This window comes from Thermobia domestica, chromosome 11 (genome assembly GCF_964235325.1).
Source record: "Thermobia domestica chromosome 11, izTheDome1.hap1.1, whole genome shotgun sequence".
NCBI lineage: Eukaryota > Metazoa > Arthropoda > Insecta > Zygentoma > Lepismatidae > Thermobia > Thermobia domestica.
The window spans coordinates 100,582,665-100,606,015 of NC_137464.1; the positions used below are offsets into that span (position 1 = coordinate 100,582,665).

A 23,351-nucleotide genomic window follows, 5' to 3' on the forward strand; every position below is an offset into this window, starting at 1 on the left:
TGAATTTATTTGAATAATACTGTAATTTCCAAATTTGCAGCGTTGTTGCTGTTTTGCTCCAGGTCAAATTACCTATCAATATCACCTTCCTAATAGACAAAAGAAAAAACCGAATCAAATCTCTCAAGAACTTTTTTTTTTTTTTTTTTTTTTGGTCATCCACGTCGTTGGTTAGGTTTCTTACTATCATTAATATTTAAAAAATCTGAATCATCGGTAATCATTGTCGTATCTTTACAACACGAAACTATTTTTTTTTCGTTGTTTCACAGATTATGGAGCATAAAGGGATCACAAATTTTCCTTTTCTTTAAAGTTTCAAGCGTAATCGTCCATATGATATCTTTGATATTAATCAAATCTACTGTCTGCCTTGATCAGAAGTGACAATAAGCAATTTGCCTAACTCCTTAGGTATTTTCATTGATGTGATTGGTTGATGATGCCATTCTTGATACCTTGTCGACTTTCACAAAATGGTGTGTACCAACAAAAAAAAATTTTGTTTACTTAATACATCGTATTCACTATTTGAACGGTTTCTGCAGTTGTTTATCGGCCTTAACACTAAGCTCCATCTCCACCCGTTTAAATCCACAACATCACTGTCAAATACTGTACAAATGAATTTAGTAGCATGCAACGTACACACAAAGAGGCTTGTACCTATTTATTGTAGGCGGAATATTAGTAATCACCAGTAATGTTGGAGTGTTATCAGTTCCTAAAACATGTCCTGAAATCATACTGTGTATTACAACACATTCCCTAAATAGCATTAATAAAAACGTGTAGTGAACGTATATTTTATGCATCGTGGCGGACATAAGTCTTTGACTAGGTAATGGTGACTGCTTTGAAACAAATGCAGAGTATGAGAATTAAATCTGTAGTTTCGTGTGGAGAAGAAACAAACTTGTGAACCAAAGGTTTAAGAACAACTAAAGTTATTAATATAAACTTTGCCGAAGGTTATTCACTTATATCATCATAAAAGAAATACGAAAGACGTTTCGAATTGAAGAAATATAATATACAGAGGTTGTTCAGCCTACGTTTGGCCGATTTCGTTCCTTCCCCCTCCCGGGCAGAATGGACTCACCCGACCTGGCTCGTGGCGTCCTGCAGTATTGTGCAGTAACTTCCTGAGAACGTAGTTGTTTTTCAGCGCGGACGACAATAACGCACAAAACATGACCATTGTTGTGAGTGTTAAATTTATTTCCGAGTGCGTGGGTTTCCGCTCTGTGACTAAAATGCCGCCCAAACTAAGGCGGTTTTGGGAAGGCTATATTGCAGCTTTTTATGACGCCCACTTTAGTGTGTTTCTGTCATTAGAAAACATTTCAAGAAGAATAGTTGCAACATTAGTTTAAGTGGAATAAAAAATGTTATTAAAAAGTACAAGGACAACGAAGTTCCACCATTTGGATCACCAACGAAGTTGCCTAGGAAGCGGGAATGCACCAAGGCCACCTCCACCATGCAGAGGAAACTTCGCAAAATGGCAATGCAAGAAAATCCGCCAACACAAAGGTGTATGGCAAATCGTCTTGACGTGTCTTTGGGGACTGTGAGCCGGACGTTACACCATCAACTCAAGCTGGAAAAAGTCATGAAAGCTCGCAGCCATCTTCTTACGGGTGCCCACCAAAAGGAACGAAAGTGTAACGCCCGGAAGCTGTACGAACGGTACCTGGCAAAACAAAGGTGGCTGTACGTCGTAACGCTAGATGAAGCATGGATTTGCCTTTCCGACTGCGGCAAACTGAGAGCCATCATGTACCGAGAGAAAGGCGCCAAGAACTTCAGAAGGTGGGTCCGTATCTGTGAAGAATCCTTCCCAAAAGAGTTCATGATTGTTACTGGCGACTGTTACCGTGGTAAACTGAAGATTCGTAGGGTAGCGAAGAACTGCAAAATAAATTTGCAGTATTTTCAGGAGCAGATCATGCGACCGATCTACGAGCATGAGATTCCAACAATATACGGAAATGACACCAATCTGGTTTACATTCACATGGACAAGGCCTCATCACATACCTCACGATCGTTCCTCGCATTCTACAGGGAGATGGAGGAGGCAAGTGGTATACAGGTGATACCTTTCAATGAGGTACGTATTAAATCTCCAGATGCAAGTCCTATGGATTATTGTGAATTTGGATTGCTGAAGCGGACTTCGGAAAAACGGCGTGTGACAACTGTGGAAAGACTTTAAAAAGCTGTGCAAAGGGAATGGGACACGATTCCCCTCCCAGTTCTTCAGAGAAGCCTATTACAGTGGAAATTACGCTATCGGGCTATTGTTAGGAACCATGGGAAACACATCGAACACTTACGGACTTGGCGCCATGGATTCTTCTATATTTTTAGGTAAGTCGAAATTGGGCAAATGTAGACTGAACAACCTCTATACAACTTTGCAAGCGGAGGCAAAGAAACCTAACGTAACCAGACTAAAGACGAATCGTTTGCTGCGTAGTGATTGTGATTCAGTGGTCAAGGCGCTTGACTACTAATCTGGGTCTTCTTGGTTCGAATCCATGTCGGGTATTTTTTTTTTTTTTTTTTTTTTTTTTTTTTACTTTATGATTTTTGATGGCGATTGATCGGCGATGACATACATTTTATTATATATAGATATTTGAATACTCGGGTGTTACAATACTTGAACTATCAAATCTTCAGGAATAATAACAGTAATAATAATAAACTAATAATAATTATTATTATCTCGTAGAAGATTAAAAGCTAGGAGCTAATTATTTCTCAGGTCATACTATTACAAGCAGAAACGTGACATTTGGAAAGAATATTTCGATTTTGTTTTATGTTGCCCACGAGAAGAGGAATTTCTCATCTCGTTTCTTAACAAACAAAATAACATGAGAATCAAGATTTTACATTCGAGACGGGACAAGGCTAACTCAAATTATCGTCTCGCTTTTGAGATGAGAATCGAGACGAGACGAAAAGTATTGTTAACATTTCTAGTCTTGCCTCGATTCTCGAAATAGTATATGTCCATTCTTTAAGTAACAATTCTCTGTAGACTAAATCTTATAGGCTATTTTGTTACTTTGTATTTCAGAACTCATTGAACTATGGTCTGTAAAGGTATTGATGTAGCAAAGCTTTTATAATTACCTCTGCATATCCTAAAAATTAGTTTATTATAAACCTTACTGTTGAGTGATATTCAGTTATTTTTATTACAGTTATTTTCCTTAAAACATACAGTAGAATACTTTTTACATGAAGCTATAGTGGAACGCTTTAGTTTAAAATTTGGATAGTTGTAGAGGTGTGTCTTGAAGGTACGGAACCCCTTCCCAAAAATCTCTAATTTTAAGTAAGTTTTGCCAAATTTTAGGGCAACTTTAAAACTTTTAATACTATTATTATTATTATTATTATTATTACTGAATATTTGAGACCTCAATATTTCGCCCTATTAAAATGCAAATAAGCATACTGAGTTAAGAAAAATGAAAAGAAATTTTTTCGACCCTCTATAAGGATGAATTGCCTTATAACAGATACTTTGGAAGGAAAAGAAGGGGAAAAAGGTATCAGCTCCTGACAATACGACAATCGGACCTTCGGATTCCTTAACAGAAACTAAGTAGAATTTGTCTTCATCACCATACATACCATGAAACCCTGATTTCTGTCATGATAAAATACTATAGTCCAGAGAATTCAAATCTAAATTAAAAAAGACTTACAAACACGCAAGAACATGAAGGAGACAGTGGTCTTGAAGAGTAATTCGAATCCTTAACCTGGAGCCTCAGACCACTCTTTTTTCTGATTCACCGAAAGTATCTCCATAACTTATCTCTGTTATATTCGATTATTCTCGTTTTACAGTTATTTCCAGTAACCTTGAACGACAGGGACACGAACACAGATACATCGAGGACATTTAATATTTCAAAGTCTCTTCCGCCGGGAATCGAAACTGAGATCCCACCTACTGAACTATCTGATGGGTGGAGTACCTGGTTCGTTCCCAAGGCATGTAAGCTTGAGACGGACAACATCGTGCTCGTGGGTTTTTTCGGACCCTCCTACTTTCTTATTCCATCAATTCGTACATCATAATTCACTTGGTTTAATCATAGTCTTCCTCAACCTAACAGGCATAATCGTGGGACATTAAACGTAAAGATTACATTTTCAAGGTGTTAACCCAAACTAATCCGAACAGAAAATCAGTTGTATTTTCTATTGCTCATTAACGTGTTTTCACAAAAATATATAGAGAAAAAAGATGGGACATTGTAATTCCATTCAAAAGTGAAACAACAGACTCATAATACCTTAACCTAAAACGAAACCATTACATATCGTTTGCAACTTTTTTTTTCCAAAATATATACATATATTCTGAAAAGTGGCAATATAGTGTCTGTTTTCAAACAAACTGAACCAAATTATGATTCGTTTTCTCAAATAAATGGACACATTCTGTTTCAAGCTTAAACCGAACCCAAACCACTTAACCGAGTCGTGAGTCAATGAAAACTTGATCCACGACCCACTGACCCACCACCCACCATGACCCAGTACTCGCCGTGAAGCACTCTGACCAATGACCCTCCACCCACCGTGACCCACTCTGCCCCACCTACCAACCCTTCTTATTGCATTGTAGATAGCACCTTCTTAACAGCATATTTTTCTTCACCCTTGACCCCAGCCTTAGAAACTAAAACATGTTTCTGATTGGTTGCAGTTTGCGATTGTCCAAACCTTCTGGTGTATGTATTGTGCATTATAGTAGTAATAGAAGAAAATTGTCATTTTGTTGGAATTGAAGAAGAACATTGAAGAAGCAGTTGAGGTTAAATTTATATCATGGTAGTCAAGGTGAAACAAAAATGAGCCCCGCGGGGCTTCTAACCCATTCCTACTACTACTACGTATACAGTGGAATCGTATAGCAAAACTGCACACGTAAGGTAAGTAAATCACTTTTTTGAGTATCATTTTTTTAATAAAAAATTTCCTTGGTTTGAACCCACACCAAACGTAATTAAAATTACTAGCTCATTGCGCTAGTACGCTCGGCCACGAAGACCACCAGTAACAGCCGTTGCATTTCTGCTATATTTGTGGTACGTGGCGAGAAACTGATAACTCCAACTAACCAGAACCGCGTATTTAGCTCCTATGAGTAGGATCGAGCGTGATTTAAAAATATGCTTCAGAACACTGGTGAATTTGTGTACTTTTTACTTTCAAGGCCTCCATTTCCCTTTTTCAGTTGTTTCTGTTTACTTACCTGAGATGAGTATCTCGAAGTGAAAAAATAAAACGAGGCATTTTTGGATAATGATATTTATAATTGTAATAAGAGCAATAGAACTTACACTATTACTTGGCTTTCGAGACACACAGCCTGTGAGTTTTTAGAGTAGCTAACTACTGAAACAAATACATTTTTGAATCACTGTAATATATAAATTATTATATAAAAAATTAAATGTAACTATGTGTGCCTCTTCATCACGGCCAAATGGCAGTCAAGTGAAATGAAGTTTGGTATATAGTTAGGCCTTAATCCAAACTGGGACGTTACCATATTGCTTTCATTTTAACAATTTCCTAAGGGATAGTTGGGATACGAATTTTTGCGAAACAAATTCAGTATCTCACAAGCCGTTCAACTTACGGAGCTGAAATTCAATATATTAACTCTTTATTGAAAATGAACAGAACGCCTTCTAGCATTGTTTAAACTTCTCCTTTATGGAGAGGGGCAGCACTTTCTATATATGATAAATTGATAGTGGGTTAGTTTGTAAAAATAATCAAATACGATCGATATTAGTCGTAGTTGAGAAACAAACAATACAGTGCTTCGCATCATATATCCATATATGCTTACCATGCGTTTTCTACTATAATAATTGCTGAAGCTTTTTTATTATATGGAACGCTTAGAGCACAGGGCAATCAACCCATAAAGCTGTGAGAAAAATAGACATAAAATTTGTAATGTAACCTTCTGTACGTTGAACTACTTACCTTGATGTGGGATTTTAAAAATTTCATTGGTTTTTCCATTGAAAAGTATCGATAATTCAACAAAGAAATAATTAGACCATGATAATTGAAATTCATCGAATTTTACCCATGACAAACACTACCATTTTATATCGTAAAAGTCAGATCCATTGTTATTGTAAGAGAGCGGTGCTTGTGCGATTGACCGTAGAAATTCAAACTCCGATTAGTTAGAATTTCACAACTTTCTTTTATTATAAATGTAAACTCTTTAGTCGGCGGAGAAGAGGTCGTGGATCATGTGTCAGAGTTGATAACGTGTTTCGGTGGGTCCGAGTGGGTGGTGGGTCGTGGGTCAAGTTTTCATTGACTCACGACTCAGTTAACTGGTTTGGGTTCGGTTTAAACTTGAAACAGAATGTGACCATTTATTTCAGAAAACGAACCATAATTTGGTTCAGTTTTGTTTGAAAACAGACACTATATTGCCACTATTTAGAATATCCGTATATATATTGGGAAAGTTGCAAACGATATGTAATGGTTTCGTTTTAGGTTAAGGTATTATGAGTTTGTTGTTTTACTTTTGAATTACGATTCCCCATGTTTTTTGTGAAAACATGTTAATGAGCAATAGAAAATACAACTGTTTTTCTATTCGGATTGGTTTGGGTTAACAGCTTGAAAATGTAATCTTGACGTTTAATGTCCCACGATTATGCTTGTTATGTTGAGGAAGACTATGATTAAACCAAGTGAATTATGATGTACGAATTGATGGAATAAGAAAGTGGGAGGGTCCGAAAAAACCCACGAGCACGATGTTGTCCGTCTCAAGCTTACTTGCCTTGGGAACGAACCAGGTACTCCACCCATCAGATAGTTCAGTAGTTGGGGTCTCAGTTTCGATTCCCGGTGGAAGAGACTTTGAAATATTAAATGTCCTCGATGTATCTGTGTTCGTGTCCCTGTCGTTCAAGGTTACTGGAAATAACTAAAACGAGAATAACCGAATATAATACGGTGGTCACTACGAAAGTTTTGAGATGTGAAATAACTTACATACTTAAAAATCAATTTAACACTTACATTTTCTCAAAGTATTCACCATTACACTGTACACACTTTTGCATCCTCGAAAACCACTTTTGGAAGCAGTGTTGGCAGTCGTCTTCTTCAAGTGTTGAAAGTTCATTCACTACAGCTTCTTCAGGGCTGCAAAATCTCTTCCCACGCATGCGATCTTTGATCCTGGGGAAGAGAAAAAAATCACACGAGGCCAGGTCAGGGTTATACGGCGGATGAGTCATAAGTTTGACCTCCGTAGATTCTAAAAACTGAATTGTGATGTTGGCCGTGTGTGCGGACGCGTTGTCATGATGAAGCAGGATCCCACGCAATCCAGTTCTTGGACGCCGTTCCCGAAGCTTCTGGAACACTTTTGTTAGGCAAACAGTGGTGTACCACTGAGCAGTAAAGCCCTTTGTTCTTCAAGTGGAACAGTTGCAACATGGCGAGATCTGGAGAAGAAAGTTGCGACCATCTTCCCCACACTTCGCAGTCGCTTCACTTTCGTGGGTGGATTTTCGTCTGGAAAGATCCAAACTGTAGACTGGAGTTTATTTTCAGGGTCAAATTGATAGGTCCAAGTCTCATCACCAGTAACAATGTCAGAGACGCGTCGAGAATTGTCTCCATCAAATCTTGCAAGCATTTCTTCACACCATTCCACACGCATGCACTTCTGCTGTTCAAAGTGTGAGGCACCCAACGAGATGAAACCTTCCTGAGCCGAAGATGATCATGAAGAAGTTTTGTTACTGCTGGCGATCCAATGTTCACTGTAGATTCAATGTCTTTGAAAGTTGTTCGAGGATTTTCTCGAATCATTTGTTCCACAGCGGCAATGTTTTCATCTGACACAGCTGTTGCCGAACGTCCAGCTCTCTCTTAATCTTTAAGCGATGTCCGGCCTCTTCTGAATTCACCAAACCACCGAAAAATTGTAGCGCGGGAAGGAGCAAGGTCCTCAAATGCCCCCTGCAAACGGTCAAGGCTTTGTGTCTCGTTCAAACCACTTTTGAAATCGTAAAGGATCATTGCCCGAAAATGTTCCCTTTCGAGCTCCATTCTAGACAGCCGAATACTGCTCGCATCAACAAACAAGTGAAGGCGATACGGCCACGCCGATAAGCGAGGCGAGTTGAAACTTGCTTCGCTTCTTCGCTCTGGATACCACTACCGAACGTAATTGTTGGAATTCAAATACTGTGGCACAACAATGCGTATCTCAAAACTCGTAGTGACCTTCGTAGAGATAAGTTACGGAGATACTTTCGGTGAATCAGAAAAAAAATAGTGGTCTGAGGCTCCAGGTTAAGGATTCGAATTACTCTTGAGACCACTGTCTCCTTCATGTTCTTGCGTGTTTGTAAGTCTTTTTTTAATTTAAATTTGAATTCTCTGGACTATAGTGTTTTATCATGACAGAAATCAGTGTTTCATAGTTAATAAAATATTGGAATCCTAAACGTGTGCAATTTACTACATAGACGAGTGTTTCTTGACTCTTACTTAACACAGCAGTCTTAGGGTAGTGCCTTGAGCATTCGTTTCGTATCTTAGGCGTCTGCAGATCGATTCCCTGTGAGGAAATTAAGAAAAAAATTATCATTATAATGTTGATACTTCTGACGTATATTAACATGAAAAATAGTCAATTTCTCTCATTCTTACAACTTAGAGTTGAAACGAGTTTCTTCACAGGGGAAATACTGATAACATGACGTCACAGTCTACAATCTCGATTTGTACCGGTACTCTCTGAGAACAGCATGTTTAGCAAACAATTCATGAATACATAAAGTATGAGTCATAAATGTGTCTGAAACGTTTCATTTTGAATTGTTCATAAGTTCTTCTGCTCTAACTAGAAATAATAATATTATTTTCGTTTGCTATTTTCAACACGTTCCATATATCTGTTCAACCAAAATTTGTAAATAGGAACTATTCTTTTTTTCTATTTCTATTTCTATTTTGTTAAAATATCAATATAACGCATACATAATCCAAAGTCTTTTACTCAAAGAAAGGGCGTTACTATGTATCGTGATGAAGACAAATTCTACTTAGTTTCTGTTAAGGAATCCGAAGGTTCGATTGTCGTATTGTCAGGAGCTGACACCTTTTTCCCCTTCTTTTCCTTTCAAAGTATATCTTATAAGGCAATTCATCCTTATAGAGTCCAAAAAATTTCTTTTATTTTACTTAACTTCAGTATGCTTATTTGCATTTTAATAGGACGTAATATTGAGGTCAAAAATATTCAGTAATAATAATAATAATATAGAAGATAAATTCCGTATGAGGATAGCTATTGTATTTTAATCTGTAAAATCGCCCCTAGCGTTAGGCAAAAGTTACAAAAATTGTCCGGATTGGAGAGAAGTGTCACGATCATCAGGACATACCCTCTGCATACGTCCCTACAACTAGCTAAATGTTATACCTAATGTTTCCAGGTAAATTTCATGTACAAAGTAGGGCTACTGAACTCACAAGAGCCCTAAGAAAATCTGTTTTTAAGAATAGTTATGTCGGCTAAGCTACAGAAGACGTCGATGATGAGAATGAGAGAAATTTTGGAATAAAGAAAGTGGGGGGAAGCGGAACCGGAGAAAACCTACACACACGGTGTTTGTCCAGCACAATACCTACTAGGCAGGAGCTGAGTGGAACAGGGTGAAACATTAAATTCACAACACATTAATAATAATAATAATAATAATAATAATAATAATAATAATAATAATAATAATGGTATTAAAAGTTTTAAAGTTGCCCTAAAATTTGGCAAAACTTACTTAAAATTAGAGATTTTGGGGAAAGGACTCCGTACCTTCAAGACACACCTCTGCAACTATCCAAATTTTAAACTAAAGCGTTCCACTAAAGCTTCATGTAAAAAGTATTCTACTGTATGTTTTAAGGAAAAAAACTGTAATAAAAATAACTGAATATCACTCAACAGTAAAGTATATAATAAACTAATTTTTAGGATATGCAGAAATAATTATAAAAGCTTTGCTACAACAATACCTACACAGACCATAATTCAATGAGCTCTGAAATACAAAGTAACAAAATAGCCTATAAGATTTAGTCTACAGAGCAATTGTTACTTAAAGAATGGAAATATACTATTTGGAGAATCGAGACAAGACGAGAAATGTTAACGATACTTTTCGTCTCGTCTCGATTCTCATCTCCAAAGCTAGACGATAATTTGAGTTAGCCTTGTCCCGTCTCAAAAGTAAAATGCTAATTCTCATGTTATTTTGTTTGTTTTAGAAACGAGATGAGAAATTCCTCTTCTCGTGGGCAACATAAAACAAACGCGAAATATATATATATATATATATATATATATATATATATATATATATATATATATATATATATATATATATATATATATATATATATATATATATATATATATATATTTTCAAATTTCACGTTTCTGCTGGTAATGGTATGACCTGAGCTCCTAGCGTTTAATCTTCTATGAGATAATAATAATAATAATAATAATAATAATAATAATAATAATAATACTGAGTTTATTATTATTACTGTTATTATTCCTGAAGATTTGATAGTTCAAGTATTGAAACATCCGAGTATTCAAATATCTGAATGTAATAAAACGTATGTCATCGCCGATCAATCGCCATCAAAAATCCTAAAGAAGAAAAAAAATGCCCGACACGGATTCGAACCAAGAACCTCCAGATTATACTAGTCAAGTGCCTTGACCACTGAACCACGACCACTACGCAGTAAACGATTCGTCTTTAGTCTGGTTACGTTAGGTTTCTTTGTCTCCGCTTGCAAAGTTGTACTTATATTTCTTCGATTCAAAACATCTTTCGTATTTCTTTTATGATGATATAAGTGAATAATCTTTGGCGAAGTTTATATTAATAACTTGAGTTGTTCTTAAACCTTTGGTTCACAAGTTTGTTTCTTCTCCACACGAAACTACAGATATGACAGATTTAATTCTCATACTTTGCATTTGTTTCAAAGCAGTCGTCTTATGTCTGTCACGATCTTCAAGACTTACGTCCGCCACGATACATAATACTAAAAATGTGACAGTAATAAATAAAACTGTATACCAGAATACAGTAACAGCAAAGACGAGGTAAGAAATTAGAAATTTTTTCACTTTTCCAGTGGATTGTATGGTTATTTAGTGAGTTAATTGATGAGTTTCGTAATATTTATTGCTCATAAAAGGCATAAACAGATTTCTGAGGGTTTTTTTAAATCATAAAATAGAAGGATACTTCTTGATATGTGGGCATTATAAATTTTGAAAATATCATGTTCTGTGTTATATAACTTATCTACACCGTATTTTTAACATTTTATCTTTGAAACACATGTACGTAGAGTATGAGGTAGAGCTCTGCAGTAAAGAAATGGGCGGGACGTTTCCATGTAACCATATTGAGCAATAGTAGAGAAAATGTGTGTTCAATTGAAATAACTACTTGTTTAATATCGTTTTGTAATAATGCAGTGATTATTTAAACGTTATTCGTTTATGCGTTTAGTGTAGGGTTGGTAGTGGAGGTCTTATTTCTCGTGCATTGACATTTGCTACTCAGCAGTGATTACTTATCACGCAGATAATTCGTTGATTGTAGTGATGTGATTACTACAATTTGTTAGTCATCTAGCAAGTTTTGTAATACAACTATTTTCTTGTCTGTATTTATCGCTTTGAAATCAAATTATACACATTACTTTTTCAGTGAGGGTTGTAAACATAACAATCTAAACATTAAATTTGTAAATAGTTTTCTGGTAATTATATAATTTGGCCAGTCTTCAGAAGCAATCCACATCAGGCATGTAATCAGAAAACAACTTTTATTTTTTCCTACTTATTTCCCTTGCAACTTCAGAGCCATGGTGGCTGAGTGGTAAAACGCTCACCTTTGGTACTAAACAGGCGCGTCATTTCAGGCTTCGCTTGAGGGGGTCAAGAGCACTACCGACATAAGAGTTTCGTGTTTCGTACTAGTATATTAACGGACACTACATTAAAGTATATGTATTCCTCAAACTCTTGGGGACGGGCAATTGCCCCCCTAAATGAAGCATCTGGTACTAGAGCCATTGGTTCGATCCCAGACCAAGTGAATTTGTGGTAGACAATATCGTATCCGTTGTTTTTCTCGGGTTTCCCCATTTCTGCCGACATTCTCATTCCATAATCACCCGTATCCTTGAGCCTCAAGAGCGTGAGCGCGTGCAAGATTAAACTGATCTTTTTAATCTTGCAATTTCAATTTTTGTAATCAAGATTTGTCCTAGTAATTTTTTTCAGAATGTTTATTGATAGAGAGTACATGTATTTTTCGTGTAGTGCTTTCATTTTGATGCCATAATATACTCCTTATACCTATTTTATTACAGGTTGTCATTAGACCAATGATGTATGTTGCTTTGACGTACGATCATCGCCTCATTGATGGACGTGAGGCTGTACTGTTTTTACGAAAAATCAAAGCTGCAGTGGAAGACCCAAGAGTAATAGTGTTGGGCTTGTAGGTAATTAATTGCGCAGTTTAACTTACGTAGAATGAAGCCAAATTTCTTTCTCACTTCCATGTAAGGCTCTGGATATTATATCCGTTGATGAGCCAGAGGCTAATCTGTAAAGAGGAAATAATGTGGAGGATTGTTGCACACATCGTGTTCAATTTTTAAAAAGTATGTAAATGTGTAAGTATGTATGGTGTGTGAGCAGATGATACCAAGCATAATGAATTTTTTCACACTGCTATGTAGTGTTTCTTGTATTACCATTAATGTGGTTGTAATACTGGTGTGTGGTGCCTTCTGAGACTAAACTGCTGGGACAGTAGGAAGTTCACCAGACGGAGATGTCTTTGCTCGAGGAAGTTAATAATGTTTACATAATCATTTGTTCTGTTCGCATTATGGCAGTAGTTGTGCTAACATTGCAGTGTCTAGCATGTATAGCTATAGATTCCTTCCTATGAATTTAAATTTCAGTGATTTATTCGGCAAAGTTCTGTATTCAAAATATTCTATTATGTACATTGCTAATCTATACTTTTCAAGTATTGTGCATTGTAGTTTATACATATATAAAATAGACATACACAGTACATGGGAAATTCTATTTGGGATTAATAAATGCATGGAAAATAAAACTTTGTTGACTTGATTTAATGTTACCAATTAAGACATAATCGCTACTGTTCTCCTTCACATTTGGTGTTCGATTTTGAATGTAGATATATTAGTGTATATTTCACTACATTTTCATGTAGAACTGTCGAAATTCTGTAAGAAATAGAACACGTGTGAAAGAAGCTTTAAGAGTAGGCCTTTTGTACTTACATTTACTTTAGTTTTCCTTTTGGCATGAGTTGAACAGATCTTAAATCATGTATGAACAGCAGCAATAGCCTCTAGTCAGTACAAGGATAAAGAACAAAAATGATGACTGAGTAGAGATATTCACTTGTATTTATATTCTGAAAAATAATTAGTGGATCCATTATTTGAACTGTTAGTTTCCTTTGTGCTAGCATCAGAAACAGCACTAATTCGATAGTGCTTCCCAAATGTTTTGCCGGAAACACTACAGATATTAGGAGAAAAATGTCATCAATATGTTTACGAGTTATTGTGTGCAAGGCAGAAATCACAAATTCAAAAGTTGTGAGTTTTTGGTGAGGGATGTGTGTTCATTTTAGGAAAGAGATTACATTCAAAAAATGAAGATCTAATATTATTTTGTTATAGTTTTGTATATAGGTTTTACAAAACAAAACTATTGATGGTTAAGCAAGCATTCAATAATCTCAAACATTCAAGAGGCCTACTTTTATAAGAAGTCATAGTTTGTCAGAAGTATAAATGAAAGCTTAAGTAAGTCCAAAATGGAATAAGAACTTTGTTGTTAAATGTTTCCAACAAAGCCTGAACTTTGTATAAATCTACGTATAGAATTCCTTTCATTCGAAATCACAATGGATGGCAGAGTTGCTATTAAAGGCATAATTTCATGGAACCAGCCCCAGTGTAAGTAATTTTTAAATTATAGTGAGATCGAACTATTAATATGCATAATAAAGTAAGGAAAATTATCATTCTTTGCCTAGAAAATTTTTATGCAGAAATGTTGTTTTTGATACATATATTCCAACTTTTTATGTATACTTGAAGAAAAATTGTAAAGAAATTGTAAAGTCTACAAAAAGAATTTATATCGATAACTCCTATTTTATTGATGCAATTTTTTTTTCAGAAAAACCTTGGGATATACATGTAATCTATATAAATACAAGCTGTGACGCAATTTGTATATTTACACACAGTATTTGGTTTTAATGTTAATTTTGACATTAAAAATAATACGATTGTTATGTATGGTTTTTCTCTGGTTTTTCGTGACTAGGCAAATCTAGATTGTTGAACCGTTTTATTTGTAGAGATAAAACATTGAGGAATATCAGTGCTTGTGGCTTAGTAGTTTGCGCATCATGTGGAATATTTATTAAAACATTAATTGCATATATATATAAAATGGTATGAGTAATGTTACCTGAGAAATATGTTGAAATAAAACTACAACAAAACATTCATATACATTCGATCTTATATTTTAGAATAGTTTTATTAGGAGAAAAGTATGCAGCCTAATTTCATTCATGTAAATTAAATCCCAATCTTTGATAGGCTATTCAATCCAAACTTGCGTGTCACGAGTTGGCAGTTAAGTTCCTTTGTCACTAGATGGCGCACTTACTCATTGAGTGTTGCAGCTGAGTTTTTGAGTTTTACGTAGGTGTTGCAGCTGATTCCGCGAGTTGTTAGACGTGTAAAGATGTAGTACGTACTGTAGTAATGGCTCCTACTGGATTACGATTTCAATTACAGCTACGCAAGGGGAGATATCAGAGAAAACTTGGTATTCGTAACCCCTTTCTTTTAATAAGCTCAACATTGGCGTTAGTACGCAAGTTGAAAACAGCTGAATCTCGCATGACTTGATGCGGCAAACATTGTTTGTCTTCACTGTCAACAGTTGCTGATGACTTCAAGATTTCATTTTGGCGATCACCTCGTAATTCATTGAGGTGTCTGTTGCAGAAGACTGGACACTGAGTCAGAGATGTTCCCACTGACCATCACTTGATTGTGTGTATTATGATTGATTATTATCGTAACTATATATAAGATATGTCCAGAAAACAAATTTTCCTAGGGCGGTATACACAAAGAAGACAGTGACCTTGAACAATTTATTGCCACATATAGAGCGGATGACACTACTTTTCAACATATTTACTACTGAATTCAAACATTTTTCATAGTGTGGGATCAACTTTTGTACGCAAATGTTGTAAAAGTCAGCCGTCTGGAATGAAACCAGTGTATGACACCCATCTGCAATGAACAACACCACCAACTTGCTTACCGGACAGAAATCTCTTGAGGTGTAAGAAAACGTGAAAATCGCTCGAAGCATGATCCGGGCTATACGGCGAGTGACAACCGATCTTCAGTCGTTCTACTGGGATGTATTTGACCACCCATCGCATACATTTTGCTCCGAGTGATTTTTGTATCTTCTTATACCTCAAGACGTTCCTACATGAAACAATTGCAGACGTCTGTCTTTAGAGATGTAAAAAAAGCCAGCTTTTGGGGCTGGAGGTTTTTCCCCCATAAAAAGCTGGATTTTTGGGGCAAAAACTTCTTGACATTTTCGCTTTTTTTGTTCAAGTATCACTTCTTCCTGCAGTGAGTTCTACAATTAAAAAACGTACCTTTACAACATTCATTACTTACGAGTTCTGTATGCAATCCTGAGCGGACTGTCTTTATTGGTTTTGGAACTGGCATTTCTTTGATAGGCAGCAAGTGTAAGTTCTGTAACCCAACATATCACAAGGGTCATATTGGTTGCAAACCTTATCAGGTTCCTGAAAGTAATGCCTCTTGTGTATTTTGCGGATATTCAAACGAACATACAAAAAAGTATTATAAACTCTCGGGCATTTCAGGCGTAGAGGCAGGGAACGCATCGCCCTTAATTTTTTTGTGTAGGAGAGAAAGTGTATGAAGGCTGAAGGAAGAAGTAAAGAAATACGAGAAACACATGAATATTATATTTGTTGTTAAGTAGTAGTATTACTTTGTGTGTACATTAATATGAAAAAATTGTCTTCTGAGAAGGATTTGTCTTCTAAGTGCCGTGGATTATCGAACTAAACAAGAGTGGTAGAGAGAGACTACAATTAAGGATAGTATTAAAGAATATAACTTCTATACCAAGACAATGTTGAACGCCAATAGAATGAAAAAAATGAAAAGTTGCCAGATCACAATCTTGTGCTGACTCAGGTGGAAATCTATTGAAAAAATGATCTAGGAAGAGAAATGGGAGGCTACAAATTAGATATTAAGAAGTTTAAAGATGAGGAAGTAAACACAGATTTGTTTTAAATTTCGAAGAAAAGTATATGAGTTGAGGGAGCATTTTGAACTTCGTGAGTTCGTATCACGAGTGTTGCACACCTAGGGAAAGGAAAGTATGAGAATGTATGATAAAATAATGTGTAGAGAATTAAATCTCGAATTAAGGGATTAGGATTAGGAATTAGATTTCTGGGTTTTTGGCATCTATGGCCATTTAGTCCGTCACATATTAGGGATGACGTCTCTCGGTGATCACACTGCTCGGAGAATGAGAGAGGAAGTACGGAATGGGGAAGGAAAGGAGCGGTCATGGACCATTATGAGGTGCCATCCTGGCATTTGCGTGATGTGAATGACGTAAACCCAGGAAAACTTTTCTCAGGATAGCTGGCCTGAAAAAGCTTTTACACTGTTTCGATCGAGTGTCCCCACCGGGAATCAAACCTGATGCTGCTCGCACCAAAGGCGAGAGCGTTTGCGACTACGCTACGCAGGGCCACAAGCTGTGAACTAAGAAGGAAAGTGTACAATAGACATAAAGGCAACAAGAGGAAGAATAGATAAATTTGAATAATGAATATGGAAGTAAATTTAATGGAAATATAAAGATAACCTGCTGTGGATTCAAATGAGAGAAGTTTTTGAATTGCCACATTTTGTTTACTTGCACATAAAAAGTCAGTTTTTGTACTGATGACACAATAAATATTCTACACTCATATGAAATCAGTTAATTACAGAAAGAACACCCTGATTAGCAACTGTTCTGACTTTTGGACCCACATTTACCATCATTTGTTCGAAGTAGTTTGCACTCAATTTTTCGGGCTCGTTTTTCCAAACTATATATATGTTTTGTGTATATGGTGGCTGGTATATTTTTGCTTTCAAATAAGCCTAGAATTCCTCAATGGGAAGGATTTGTGGCACATTTGGTGGATTGTGCTCTTTGCCCAAAACTGCACTCCCTCCTGGTCCAGCAGCTGCAGCGTCCTTATTGCATAGTGAGAAGAAGCTTAATCAGGCAAAAAGATGTAATCACAATTCGGATAGTTTTCTTTGATAAATGCGATTAAGTCTCTTTTGAAAACATTCATTTTGATATATATATACTTTGATTAATTGCACCTAATTAATTACTTAAGAAAATATGGCTGAGAATGGCCTTTTCTGTTTATTGCCATCCAGATGAGTAGTTTCTCTGAAAATTTAGTTTTGAACTTCAATTTTACGGATTCAAGGATAGGAATGTGACCAGATTCCAAGTATAACATGTTTCCACTAAAATCATACCTATTCATATCAATATATTTTTCATCGTCAATTATACGTCCCTATCGTCATTAGAGGCACGAAACTCGTCCGTGGCAATTTTGCTCCGAATGAATTTTTGTTTCTCACCTGCATATGGATAATTCTTTTTTGTCTTTCTTTTGATCCCGTTCCAGTAGCCACTTCCTCATAATATCACGATTCACTTTTATTGCACGTGCAGCTCTTGAAATGAAATGAATTCGCCGCTAGCGTTTATCAATGACAATCTTCTCTCTGAATCTTTTCGTCATAATCATTTTTTTCTTTCTCCCCCCCCCCTTTTTTTTTAACACTGAAATCCGATTTTTGAACCTTTTTAATGTTCTGTACACAGTTACACGACTCAATCCTTCTTTTTGATAGTGCTTCACGACTTCAGCGTCAGTGTGTCCTGCATTCCTCAGCACGAAATCTCGAACACGAGTCCGATTGACTTGGATTTCGACGGCTGCATGTTTCCTGTTTACTCTCTCCTCAGCTGATACTGCCTATAATCGCATAACAGAGGGCGTGATGTATGAAACAGTGCAAACAGCAGTGTACTAGGATATATGTCATGAGTAATACGCGTTCAAAATAGTGCCTCATTTAAATCCACAGCAGGTTAGCAAGGAAAATTTACAACAATATATGTATATACTAAGAATGAAAATGAATGTTTAACGATTGAAATACAGCTTGATATAATGGAAAGAACACATTGAGGTGTATGACAGAAACAATAAACTGTATATTCGGTTCATTAAAAAAGGAAACAAAGTAATTGAGAATCGCAAATAAATTGCTATACTAACGGGCAAGTTCGAGAATATACACGTATAGTGAGTGATATAACGAAAAGAGATAATATGCTTCATGAATTCACTAAAAATATGGGAGGAGGAAGAAGAAATATTAAAAGGGAGAAAAAATGAGAGGCGTCATACGCTGTCTTACAGAGTTACGACTTTATTACCTAAAAATTCATATAAAATACAGTATATGAATATTATAGAACTACACTGTCGCAACTGCAAGAACACACAGTAGGAATTCACGGGTCTAATTTAAAGTATTAATCAAGAACAAGGTGATGGTAGGTGGTATTGTTCCATCATGGCATATCCTGAACATCTTACAGAACATGTTACAATACTCGTCTTAATAGAAGTAACAACCCCAAATACGCACACAACTGTTCGGACGCGTAACCAGTCAGGTGTTGTAAGTTACGTCTGTCTTCGGAAATTGTTTCCAGAGCCGGCTAGTAGTCAGGCGCCTTCCTATTGTTTCACACGTGCTCGATAAAACTTAGGTTCGGAGACCTAGCAGGCTAGATTAAAAGCCGTACACCGAGTAGAGCACGCTGCAGTCACCTAGCGGTATGGGAACACGTAATATGCTGCTGGAAGATGGCATCCCAGAAAGTCTACAGGTAATGTCGGAGGACAGAATGGATAGCATTACGAATGCACGACATACTAATCATACTTCCCTGAATTAAGAACAGAACCGAGCGAGATATATAGCTTATTTCCCCGCTTCTCTTATCTAATACCAAAGAGTGAAGTGTGAGTCCTATATAACAAATGAGAATATATACGTGTACTTGGCCGTCACTGTCTATACTGTCATCGCGACTATCACCACCCTTGCCACGCAGTCTCTTCCGATACCACCGAAAACCTTGACGATTGGCAGATGTCAGGAACAATCGTGCGAAAGTAACGCTTGATTACAAATCAACATTCAACACTCGATTGTTTAGCGTTTGTGCTTTCTCTGTGTTTAGTGTTCGAGAAGCCATGGAGAGACTGATTGCTGTCGCCGTCCTGTCAGGGCTCTCAGAGTGATGCTTCTTTCAGAAGAGTTCGGTATGTTACGCGGAGGCATTGAAGAGGGCACTCAGTTACTCCATTGTGTACACTACCGATGAACCACTGACACGACATGACACGTGAACAGCAATTCAATGTAACAACTATCGGACCTCTCACTGCTTAGTATATGACTACGCTCGAAGACATTTAACTATACAGCAGACATTCGCTAGCGTCGTCCTGGGAATGGAAACTGCACGTAACTGCATTTGTGTTTTTTCTCAGAGAACCTTCATACTACTAGCAATATGCCCTCTACAGACACTACGATCAACCTGCTATTTACGGTAGCCCAATGCTACTACCTTCAAACTTAAGATCAGCAAACCCTTTTTAGACATGCATTCTGTGGCGCGTATTTCGTTTGAATTGGGCGATACTGTATGCTGACAAATCTACAATGTTCTAATACCAATATCGTCACATCACATACAGGAAAAATCTGTTTGGAATATGAGAGAGAGAGAGAGATGTGGAATAAGAAGTAAGGGAGTTGAAGAATTATGATTTTGGAGGAGGCATAGGACAAAGATGCATTTAGTTTCAATCGAGTAAAATAGACGCAAGCTTTTCAGACGAAGGGAAGCTAGTGTGCGTAGTATTCGTTAATTTAGAAAAGGCTTTTAACTGGTTGAACTGGCTAATCAGAAAGATGCTTGAAAGAAACTTATACATGTGAACCAACTATTAAAAGTTAGGTGTTCGACAAAAATTTTGCCTTTCACTGATATTTTCTATCTAGAAGAGTAGTGAAGAAGAATTTAATTGGGGAACAGGTTAATTTGATAGGAACTAGGACAGGTATAGTATGAGTTCTTTCCAGGTGATATTGCTGCCGTTGCGAAATCTGAATCGAAAATTAACATAATATCAGAAAACATAAAATCTATGAAAAAAAATCTAAGATTAAAATAAATACGGAAAAGGGGTTAAGTTCCAAAGTTGGGCGTCCGTTTCCAGCAAAATTTTTAAAATTTACAGGAAATATATGGATAATTTGATCGTTTGTGTGCTTGATAATATGTATATGAGTCTCGAAAAATCTGTTTATTTGTTATATATAAGCAGTTATAAACATGGGACTATTCGGCGAGCGGAGGGAACTACTTGGCGCATGGTAACCGAACAGTTGGATTGTAGGAAAGAAACGAGCATTTATGTTATTAACATGGCGAATGTACAAGGGCAATGAACTAACAGTTTTAACATTTGTGAAGCAATATGTTGATAACGAGCAAAATCTTTTAAAAGTTTGTAAAGAGCACGGATTAATGAACCTAATAAATTGCAGAAAGTGTGGAAAGGAGATAACAGCGAAAAAGCGTGGGGAAAGCGGACGCCCACTTCGGAATAAATGCCACGGAAAAGATTACAGCAATGGCAGCTGAGATGATTGAAGCTGGGACAATTGTAGAAGTCTGAGCAAAAACAGTAGAAAAGGTTGCTAGTATTCAATCTTAGGTAGTGTTACTAACTTAAGTATAAAATATAAACGATAAATAGAAGGCAGTGAGAGAAATGGTGAAAAATCAAATAATTGTGATGATAAGCACGCTATGTGAATCGCTGAATAAGTTACAAAAGAAGTTAAATTCTGAGTACTGTATTGCATGGGGCAAAAACATGGACATTACGAAAAGTCAACAAAACAAATCATTGTACTTGAGTTCCCCGAAATCTGTGTTTTTAGGAGAATTGAAAACCTTAGCTATGTAACCACACATTGCCTCAGTTTGTACCGAGGTACAGTATATATATATATATTCCAAGGATGTTATAAATAGAGGATCTGCCCATATATATCTTCATCCTATTAAATAATGAAGCCAAAACACAACCGAGCATCGGCACGTCTGGTTGGCTACTCTCGTTTCCGCCATCGTCTGATTGGCTACTTTCGTTTCCGTCATGTTTGTTGGCTCAAAACATAGCGATCCTATTGGATAGAGTGGGCAGAGTAGGGGTGGCGAAACTGTGACGTATGGCTTCAAGATTTTGTTGTAAGGGCAGATCCTATATTTTATAAGATCCTTCATATATTCGCATATCTTTTACATGCTACTCATAGTTAAGATAACTTAAAGAAACGTACACCAGTCTTTAATTCACAAAACTCTATATTTTACGATAATAGCTTGATTTACTTCACAATTCAAAATTACACGTCTAACTATAATGAAGTTTCACAAAATTATATGTTATAAACGTGTCCTCTATTTCTATTCTATTCATCTCCCTCGCGGGAGATTTTATAATTAAAAAGTCACAGCACTAAGGCCAAGTTGACTGCTTCACTAGAATTGTTTTAAATCTTTTTGTTGTTAATATAATTGTAGAAGATGGCCCGTTCCAAAATGGACGAATTGGCCTGTTTCAAATAGTTCTGTTTCCACACTAGTTTGTGAATTAAAAGGAAGGCAGAAGCGTAGAACATACAAAAAATTATGTATAACACTATAAAAATTGTAATACACTAAATTATGTCCAAAATTGAAATTGTTGTTAAAAATTAAATTGAAATAATTGAAGAGCATGACGCTCTATTGTGTTCTTGACGAATACTATCACCATAGGAACGTACTAAAGATATTGCTCAATCCACAAATATTACTTACATTTTTCTTTCTTCTTCTCTTAATATTGTAGCTAGTGTTTGTAAAGATAGCACCTCTGCCCCATTACTATATTAAATATACAACGTAAAATGTTATTGTTGTAGCTGATTGGAACGATAAACCATAAGGGGTATTAGGGATAACATGAGTGAAAGAATATGATGTAAAATATAATTAAAAAGATGTAAGAACTTTATTGGAGAAGTTGCCCATTGAGTGACGTGGTAGAAGGCATGGTGGAAGGAAAGTAATGATGGTAGAGGAATATAAAATTAAAGAATAGTATTAATGATATAATTTCTACATTAAGACGAAGTTTCCAAATGATCATAGTACATATATACTTCTAAATACCTAACCAGTTACCTGTAGCCAATGAAGGAAGAGTTTTATTATGGTTAATTGTATTGGTAGAGATAGAAACCCAATCTCGCTTAAGTAGCTTTCCATTTTACCTCAAGATTTTGACGTAAATTTAGTCAAGGTCTACAAATATTCTTTGTTGTAGTCTCTCCTCAGGCTTTTACATTCCAGAGACGCCTATACTTAAAGCGAAAAACAGATACAAACCTATATTTGTTTTCATGTAAGATTTCACTTACATCTCGTTCTCCATTCGGGAAACACTTTACTTCGAGTTTCAGATATTCTATTAAAACCTAATATAAGTTCAATTTACAAAAGTAAAGCCATAAACGACCATTTTGATCGTGATGTTTGTTTAGGACAACAATACGTTCATTATTTACAGAATGTATTCTTTTTTTCTTCCGGTGTCGATATATTTGAAACAGGAAACATTGATAGGGTTTCTAACCTTCTCCCACTAGAATTTTAACGCCTGAATAAATGATATATATATAGGTAGATACCAGGGACTTAGTCAAGGGCTGGGTCCTGGGGGTCCGGACCCCTCCGAAATCTCAACTTTTCTAGAAATCTAAGGGCAATTGTACAAATTTTGATATAATTTGCCCTCAAATTGAATTTTGACAACCCCAAACGC

At 36.2% G+C, this 23,351-nt stretch overlaps 1 protein-coding gene across 1 annotated transcript in view; it reads left to right on the plus strand.

The window, feature by feature from the left end:
• Nucleotides 1-14,721, plus strand: part of LOC145664323 (dihydrolipoyllysine-residue succinyltransferase component of 2-oxoglutarate dehydrogenase complex, mitochondrial-like) — a 108,803-nt gene extending 94,082 nt beyond the window's left edge. Inside the window, exon 11 of the mRNA XM_081730893.1 lies at nt 12,514-14,721. Within this exon, the coding sequence (XP_081587019.1) occupies nt 12,514-12,648 (135 nt within the window). The 3' untranslated portion in view covers nt 12,649-14,721. The remainder of the gene's footprint in view (nt 1-12,513) is intronic.
• The last annotated feature ends 8,630 nt before the right edge of the window (nt 14,722-23,351 follow it).